The 9,266-nt window shown below is 41.3% G+C and overlaps 1 protein-coding gene across 1 annotated transcript; it reads left to right on the top strand.

Moving 5' to 3' along the window:
* The first annotated feature begins 3,738 nt into the window (after positions 1-3,738).
* LOC106810442 (protein bicaudal C homolog 1-A-like) lies at positions 3,739-8,912 on the top strand. The gene is made up of 4 exons (XM_014813801.1): positions 3,739-3,999; positions 6,940-6,986; positions 7,948-8,017; positions 8,908-8,912. The coding sequence occupies exons 1-4, from the start codon at positions 3,825-3,827 to the stop codon at positions 8,910-8,912; spliced, it is 297 nt and encodes a 98-aa protein (XP_014669287.1). The 5' UTR covers positions 3,739-3,824.
* The last annotated feature ends 354 nt before the right edge of the window (positions 8,913-9,266 follow it).

Raw genomic sequence — 9,266 nt, 5'->3', positions numbered from 1 at the left:
CGACACTCTACAATGTAGATGTGAGAAACTGCACTTCGCATGTTCTGCCTTCTCTACTCTGCACACATACCCTTGCAACATCGTAGACGAAGCAACACCGAAATGTCGCTTCATTCCCCGCTGCTGCCTGCCATGATCTGAAACTGACTCCATCTCTGCGACAGAGAAAACATCCTGCCATTGTACCAATTAAAAAAAGGCGTTTCGTGGTTTTTTGAAAACGGTGTAAACGTCGTGTTTAAGAAAGGGCTTCAAAACATGCACCCAACGCGACGGCAATTAATGAACACAAGTGCAGCGCATGTGACAGCGTCCGCGCCGCTACGTCGGACAAGGAGATGACTAGAAACTTTGAGCAATGACAGCTTATGGTACACCATGCATACACGAGTACCTTACACCTGGCCGTGCTAATGTAAACCGCCTTTCGCCAGGTTTACACCTACTTGCAGGAGGGAAAAGACACACCAGCGTGTATTGACACGACAGTGCTGACAGCTGCACGCACGGAGCTCCGCTGCACGAGCGTGACAAATCTGAGAAGGAACGCAATCGGATTGACTTAGCTTCCATATGCAGTCGCGGGGTGACCTCATGGAAACAGAATCCTGGGTCCGTGCTCACTCACCTGAGCGAAGTAAATTCTCTAAGCGCGCGTACCTCAAGGTTTTATGGTGACAGAAACTGCGTTAGCTTCGTTACCTGCACGGTAGCGTTGTTATCACAATAATCCGTGAGGCTTGAGCTCTTGCAGATGTAGAAGTACCTGATAGGGAGGAGAAGGTTGAGCCCACCACCACCATGCGGGGAAATAATTCAGTAAACTCCTCGGAGAATGGTATGGGTTGAATATTTTTTCGTCGAGCGCAATCTTCAATTGTATAATGGCCAGGAAAAGCGGTAAAACGTGATTCTCGTTAACGGAATTTTTGCGCTTACAAATGCTTCTTGTACGGACAAATATGATTGTAGTTGGAAAGAAGCTAAACACATTTGACTAAACCAGGAATGTTAGCCAATTAAATTAGCTCTCTCTCTCTCTTCTCTCTCTCTCTCTCTCTCTCTCTCTCTCTCTCTCTCTCTCTCTCTCTTCTCTCTGCTCTCTCTTCTCTCTCTCTGCTCTCTCGTCTCTCTCTCTCTCTCTCTCTCTCTCTCTCTCTCTCTTCTCTCTCTCTCTCTTCTCTCTCTCTCTCCTCTCTCATGCCTCTGCTTTCTCTCTCTCTCTCTCTCTCTTCTTCGCTCCTCTCTCTCTCTCTCTCTTCTGCGTCCTCTCCCCTCCTCTCCTCGTCTCTCTCTCTGCTGCTCTCCTCTCGTCTCTCTCTCTGCTGTCTCTCCTCTCTCTCTCTCTCTCTCTCTTCCTCTCTCGTCTCCTCCTCTCTTCCTCTCTCCGCTCTCTCTCTCTCTCTTCCCTCTCTCTCGCTCTCTGCTTGCCTCCCCGCTCTGCTCTCTACTCTTTGGCCTGCTCTCTCTCTTGCTCCTCTCTCTCTCTCTCTCTCTCTCTCTCTCTCTCTCTTTGCTCTCTCTTCTCTCTCTCTCTCTCGTGCTCTCTCCTCTCTCTCTCTCTCCTCTCTCTCTCTCCTCTTCCTGCTGCTCTCTCCTACTCTCTCTCTTTCTTTCTCTCGTCTCTCTCTCTCTGTCTCGTCTCTCTCTCTCTCTCTCTCTCGCGCAATATATATATATTATATATACATAAATATCAGGAGTAGATAAAAGGGAAAAATAAATATCCTGATAAATATGAAAGAGTAATAAAGTCAGCCACTTATCCTATACAATCCACCACTAGGTGTCACTACCGTGGCACTAGTTCACTGCTAGTGCTTATGCTGCTATTCAACAAATATACGCGCTCTGCTTTCAGATTATTGTCTTCGGCATGCAATCTGAATTCTTGTCTTTTTGAATTTTGAACTTTGAATTTTGAAACGTCAAACTTTTAGATAGATTTGGCTTAATATTGTTCTATTTATTATGATATCACTAGATTTAGATAATAATGACATGAATTTCGATATCAGACTGATCTGACACTAATCTCTAGACTTGACTATATTGACTTGACTAGACTTGACTCACAGATATCATGTAATATATCAGGACTGAATTAAAAATGTTTTTATTCACTCTTGATTATAGTATATCTATGGACAGGCCAGTCTCCCGTCTACATAGCCAGAGATTGTCTATAACATCAGATTGTCCAGCTGTGACGCACACAACTGCCAAATAATGGGGTTCGTCTTGAAAAAATTCATGCTCAATTTATAGTGGCCACAGAGCTCTCACACTCTGACCATAGATAATTGCCCAAGGCAATTACCATTGGGCAATTATCTATGGTTTGATCATGCAGGGTCGATGACAAAAATCATGCGCATATGAGAATTTCCGTCGCACTATAGTATAGGTGATTTTTCTTGTCTGCGTGACAACACTCTCTTAGTCTGGCGGGCACGTCTCAGTGCGTTTCACGATTTGAGATCCTACCTATTCCCCCAAGAATGTCCATCGCCGAAGACAAGAAGAGAGAAATCCTGTAGTCTGACCTAATATTTAATACCGTAAAGTTAAAGAACTAACGCAATCTAAAGCACCTAATAAAACTTTATAAAGCTTGTTCACACTGCAAAGTATCGGAATGTCACTAGTACAAATTTAGCAAGAATCATAGCATTACCACTAACGGCTAACGCAACGAATATGAAAGGGGTTGTCGTAAGCTGATATCTTGATATTACCAAGTCATTACCCTAACCCGAATTTGCCTCACCATGCAATTTACCATGTGCATATATTATTTTGCTACCCTTGTATTTTTCATATGAGCAATTCCACGGTATTCCACGGTATATTGTCTTGTTTCAGCATAAATTGGTATCACACTATAAACATAAAGGTGGTTAGCGTATGATTTGTCCACATGCTATCATTTATCGAATTAAAAGAACATGTAGCTTTGCTTCCGTAAGGTGCAGAATTTGATTATTTGATATGATCTTAATTTGGCTGAGAGGGTCTATATGCCCCCCAGGGTACTGCCGGAACGTACCCTGGGTACGTTCCGGGTACCTTGGTACTATCTAATATGCCGGACCGTACATCGCCTACTCCACTAACGATCGAGTCTAGGCCTACGCCTACTCCCTAACCCTAACCTTAACCCTAACCCTAACACTACCCCTAATCCTAACCCTAACCCTAACCATATCAAATAGTTACCAGGTTACGTTCCGGTATACCGGACCGTACCCATATGGTACGTTCCTGCAGTACCCTGGGGGACATCGACCCTATGAGCCTTAATTTGTATGATCGATTTTTATCCAGAACGCGGTTGAGTGTATATGAACATGTAAATGTAGGCATAACGTGAGAATGTTGACACCTTTTTATCCAGCGTAGTCGTGACAACTACCAAGGCACCGCTGCTTCCGTTCGCATTGCGTTGTCGGCGACATCACAGATACTGGGCGGAGCGTAGGCCCTTTAAATTTGCCGCCGAGCGCCGCAGTCACTTGGTAAGTATTCATTCGCGCGTGAACCGCATATGAACTATCTGCGATCTAGTTGATCGTCTGTCATTAGCCCGCTTGTGTTAATTTCGCTTATTATTAAACGTTTCTATTTAAATGTGAACTTTTCTATTTATATTCATTTATACATATGCAAATTTTCACGCAGATAGTCGTTAGATTTCGCTTTAGAACTACTTTAGTCTCGGCGCGCATATTCTGGCAAGTGATGGGTCATTTGCGGCGCGACGCGAGCAAACACCACGCTGTTGTGAAACATACATTTGTACAGGTGCTGAGGAATGCCGTGAGATGGCTAATGATTTGTGCATTTCTCCTAGTTTGACAGTCGAACGTTGGGACAAAATGAGGGACATGTCGCAGTTAAGTGATGACACAGAGTTGGAAAGCAACCAAGATCGAGATCCAGACCTCGTCGAAGAAAGATTCCGTGTGGACCGTCGAAAACTTGAACAAATGTTGCAAGGTGCGTTGATCATTACGACTATTATTATTAGTCTAGGATCACTACAGCCGCGGATATGGTATTTATAATTGTTTTATGTGTTTCATGTTAAACCATATGAAATCAGCTACCAATTATCTTCCTATTCAGGCGGTGCCAGAATACATTCCGTGTGAATTATAATATAACTTTTATTTCAAGGAAGCTATAGCCACAGTATATATAGGCTTCGAACTTAATTATCGCTGTTTTGAGTTTTCCACATAATTATATCGCTGTGGTTTTACTGAGTGGTCACGCATAATAAGAGCTATGCTTGTTCGTATATTTATACTTATAGTCGGAAAACGATAGGGTTTCACTATATTATCTAGTTTCTTGTCACGACAGGGGGTTCCATTTCTTGTGTATATATACTACTACTAGCTGTTACTTGGCCATACAGTGCGTCTATAAGTTTTAATAGGGTTGCCATGTATAATCCTACAGCCTACAGGCTACAGGCTACAGTGAGTGTTCTCACAGGCCTGTTGCCTTCATAAACAGAAACTAGTTATTTGGAAATCGTTTCACGTACGTGTAAATACTAGCTGCATCACAAGCAACGATTATTTGTCCATATCCGTTGCATTCTAATTTCATGACTTTCCGACTAGCCAAGCGTTTGCCCTGTTTCGATTTATGCGTTGGAGTTCGTGCTGCTTAGGCACAGGCATGTACGCACGGTTACTGCACTGCTGTATATAGATAGAGATGTGCCCATACTCGGAGCTGTATGCAGAGGAATGCTATTGTCAACATTGGCCAGGGACGTCTCGTATTGTTCTGACACGTTTCTGCTATTGTAGCATGTGTGTGTGTCTGGGCAGCTAGCTGTAGGCCCCAGAACCTCCTAGTCATAAACCTGTATCTGCACACTGCTCCTCCAATTTACAGACTATTAGACCGTAAAATCAATTTGAAAGGATCAAGGATTGGAAACCAGTTGCAGCTGTTGCAATGGATTTGTATAGGATATGTATGAATAAGTACAATTTCGAGTGTGCTGCAAAAGGCAACAGTGTTTAGCCAGTGCCAGGGTCAAGATTGTTGAAGATAAACGCTTGAAGATGTTAAAATCTGGTGAGTCAAGTGGGATACAGTAACCTTCCTATTACTCGTACAGGTATATCCCATATGTACACACAAACAAAGTGTGTTGAAAGAACCAGAGCGTTTGGATTTCTCTCAAATTTGATGCTATATAGCCTCTTGATGCATTTCAGGCATGAGAACTTAGAACAGAAACATTTAGAAGCTCCCAGTAACAAAGGAAAAAACTGTTCCCCTGGACGTACAAAGATCGAGTAATTAAAGTATCATTATCAGGGGAGAATAATGACAATTTGACAATTGAAATTTAAACAATTTGAATAATGACAATTTGTCATTGTTCACCCCCTGATATATTGTTGGTAAATGCATTGATAGAAAAGCTGCCAACGCGCTTGATAATGTACAGCACATGTAATATTGTACGAGGACATACATGTATTTTGCAGATGTAGCAAAAACATATATGGGAGAAAGACTAGGCAATGGCGCATCACCACTGCTAGTACACTGCTAGTACCAGCTAGCATGTGTTATGTTACATTGTCTGCAGCTGGGTCACAGTATTTCTGTCAGTTTACAACTGCTATAATATTTCAGTTTCCCTCCTCAGAACCTCATTAATATTTCATTTTTGAGTTTTCTTCCCATTAGTCACTTTCACGTGGGCTTTGAACCGATGGCTATTCTGAGTATGAAATATGTTAGTTTGTAGAATTGGATCACAGGAAGTCATTTGTTGTGTATGCATGCATATCTAGCATAATACAAGACTATGATAAATATCGAGGTTCGTATCCTGGATTCTGGATTATCAGGTTTTCTAAGGTTCTGGAAAATAAGATATGTTCTTGGAAATTCTACACAGTGTTCCCAATTTATATGGTCAATGTCCTGGAAAATTGAGCACTACGCGATCTGATTTCATGCATTAATTAACCCTTTATTCCGTATTAATTGTCAGGTATGAATGTTAGGCCGGAATATCATTTGTAGTAATTGGAGTGGGCTAAACGCAGTGATAGTTGAGTAGCCAGTGATACCATATTTGGTGTTGAGCATGACTTCTATTACTGTCACCTACTCTAGCTCCGTCACTACATGCTACACGCATTTGGCATTAACTGTCATTTAAAAATTAAATCGTATTTGTCGTTGGGTCTTTGGAAGCACATATATCTAATATCGTGAACACGAATCTTGAGTTTCGACTGACATTTTGATAACCGACGCATGTTTCGTGCGCATTTTGTGTCTACCTGTACTACACTCATGGGGGTCATGGTTATATTACACGAGTGCTTGTGATGGTAGCGCGTATTACTTCTGGGTTCTCTGTTCTAGCTGCTACTCGCTTCCGTAATTCTATTGCTGACGTGTTGCAGTGGGTAACGCACTTCGATGCGTTTTGGAATTGTCAGCGAATTAGCATCATAAAAGAAAGCCGGTAGCGAAATAACTTCTTCGCGAATTCACTTCTTCACGCGTATGCCCTCGAGCTGAGTTGTACTAGTAATAGGAGAACTTCGTGATTTGTTTGATGTCATGTACTTGATACTACTACTAGTTTGAGCATTCACAGCTGTGTAAGAGGCTATTTGTTTCGCTGCTAAATATTAGCCGCGTACGCACGGTATGACAGTAGGTTTACGACGGTATCAAAGGTGTGTTGCACATGCACGCTGTTTTATGTCGTATTTCACAATATTTCACCAAATCATTTAAATTCTGTTGAACAGTTCACAGTGTATTAGAGATGATATACACATACGTGTTATGTGTACACGTGTGTTGTAGGGGGGCGTGTTATGGGTATTGGCTAAGGGCATAGATTTTAATATTGATTTAAAGTTTGTCTTGATGTTTCAGCTGCAGCAGAGGGCCATGGCGAGGCCGTGGAAGATTTCTTTCGAAGGGTAGGTTATACTGAAGGTTTAATACTTGAGATAAAAATATACTTGCATACATTCAACTGCTTTATTGAACAGTATTAGTACAGCTGTGATACAGGTTTGCATATATATGTCATGGGATAGTCACAGACATGTTGCTAAATGCTGTACACATGTTCACACGTATCACAAAGTATTGTAGATAATTGTACATTAGTGCAGCACTGCGTAAATCTGTAAATTAATTTACAATACACAGTGGTAGTGCTCTATCTCATTCTGGCATATATGCTCTGTCATAGTGTATGTGTATGTGTATGCGTGTGCGTGCACGCGTTCAACTCTGTATAAATAGTGTATATTATTGTGCTAAACATATCACAAAGCACATTTGCCTCGTTTACTCGTTTGTCTGCATTTTAGATTCTGTGTCATCGACCTTAGATACCTGTCCAAAATAATAGTTACTGTAAATTGTGGTATCCTGACATGACATTAGCTTTAAAAAAAGAAGGAGGGCATGCACATGCTTTATCTTCTTTTAACTGGCTTACGAATGTGCTTTGTTCACTGAAACTGGAAAACTTGAGCATACAACTTTCATAATTGTAATCGGAGCACTGGCCTGTTTTTCGTTTGTTGTTGTAACTCAATGACCTGATAAAATTAGTCACAATTTTAGTAGATGAACAAAAAATATTTAAGTAATGGCAATGTTTTTCTATATTTTGAAACGTTGTCAAACAAAAGCCTTTCATATCCTTGAGATTAATATCAACAGGCTTAAAATGCAGCCACCACAGTCTGGATTAAAAAAATCAACAAATCTGTATTTTTGTTTAGCTTCAGTCAAAGAAGACAGTCTGTGTGTGACCTTTATTTTTGTCGCTCTTAGCAACGCTGAGCATTGCATTGTATATATATATATATATATATATATATAGTCGGATATGTCTAATAAAATGCATATCTGTGCACGTTTCAGATAATGGATGAAACGACGACACAAATCACATGGCCGTCGAAGCTGAAGATTGGTGCTAAAAGCAAGAAAGGTAAGCGTTTATTGTATGTTAGCTCGTGCTGTTAATAAACATGTTTGTATGTGTGCATGGTGTTTGTGCACTAGAACAGGATAGTTTGTGTATATATGCTCTGCTTCCATGTATTGTGGCATAGAATAACACCCATTTTCACACACGATATTAGCATCGTCAGATTCGTCACCAATCCAAGGAATTGTTAATATATTAATAGTCAGATTTAATTTGAGTTTTTCGAAAGGGTGCTATACTAAGAATATTGCTTATTAACAAACGATCCGTAAAGGCTACGAGGAAGGCACTAACTGACTAAGCTAGATGTGCCAATATAGAGAGATAGTACGACGGGAAACATGTATGCAAAAGGAAGAGCCGCTGTGCTCAAAGGTTTCCTTGCACACGAAAAGTAGACAGCTAGGACATCTGGTAGGAGGCAGACGTACGAGATGGATATGAGTGAGAGTGTACAGTTTGTGCTGATGAGTGTAACACTAACAGCGACTAAGGCATACCTGGATTCCAAAACAATCAGCCACAGTGCTTGTGGGTTAGTCGATCAATACCAATAGACATTAAGTATGCCAGGTAATATATAGCTTCGATGTTCATGACGCATCTACACCCCCGGTGTGGGATTTCACTGTGTTGTTTTGTAGTAGATATATGATAATGAAGTACGAAGAATGATTAGCATATTTATGCTAGATTTGGCTAGCTTATTGCTGCGTACATTCATGTACATACATTTGGTGCAAACTGTGTGTTTGCGTGCGCGCGTGGGATGCGGTGGCTGTATATATTCAAGGTATTTAGATGTGTCACGGTGGAGAATATCTGCGTTGTGAATCAAATGAAATGGGTTTGCTTTGGTTCAGTATTTGTTTTGATGTTTGACTTGACAGTTTAAAGCTTTGTTGTTAAAGGGTAAAAGTGGTCAAACAGAGTTCAACGCGTGCTCTCCGTCCGGTCGTTATCACCCGAGACTGAAACCCGCTCCTTATGATATCGTCGGGAGTGAATAAAATATTGTTTTTATTCACTGCTAGTGGCAATAGTGGGATGCTACGCCGTATTAATGGTATCAGGAGTGAATAATAATATTAAAAAATATATATTATTATTCACTCCTGATGTAATCGTCATGATGAACTTGCTGTCTCTCGTTTCTTGAAAGTCGGACAGACGTGTGTGCGCGCGTGCGTGCGTGCGTGCGTGCGTGCGTGCGTGCGTGTAGCACTTGTGCAGGGCAGCAAGCAGTGGT

The sequence above is a fragment of the Priapulus caudatus genome, unplaced genomic scaffold (genome assembly GCF_000485595.1).
Source record: "Priapulus caudatus unplaced genomic scaffold, Priapulus_caudatus-5.0.1 Scaffold441, whole genome shotgun sequence".
Lineage (NCBI taxonomy): Eukaryota > Metazoa > Priapulida > Priapulimorpha > Priapulimorphida > Priapulidae > Priapulus > Priapulus caudatus.
This window is presented reverse-complemented; position numbering and strand designations above follow the sequence as displayed.

Excerpts from the sequence above, each read along its gene's own strand:
- LOC106810442 (XM_014813801.1), top strand. The coding sequence starts at position 3,825 with ATGGCTAATGATTTGTGCATTTCTCCTAGTTTGACAGTCGAACGTTGG. Across the intron at positions 4,000-6,939 it reads ACTTGAACAAATGTTGCAAG|CTGCAGCAGAGGGCCATGGC; the intron begins GTGCGTTGATCA and ends TTGATGTTTCAG. Across the intron at positions 6,987-7,947 it reads TGGAAGATTTCTTTCGAAGG|ATAATGGATGAAACGACGAC; the intron begins GTAGGTTATACT and ends TGCACGTTTCAG.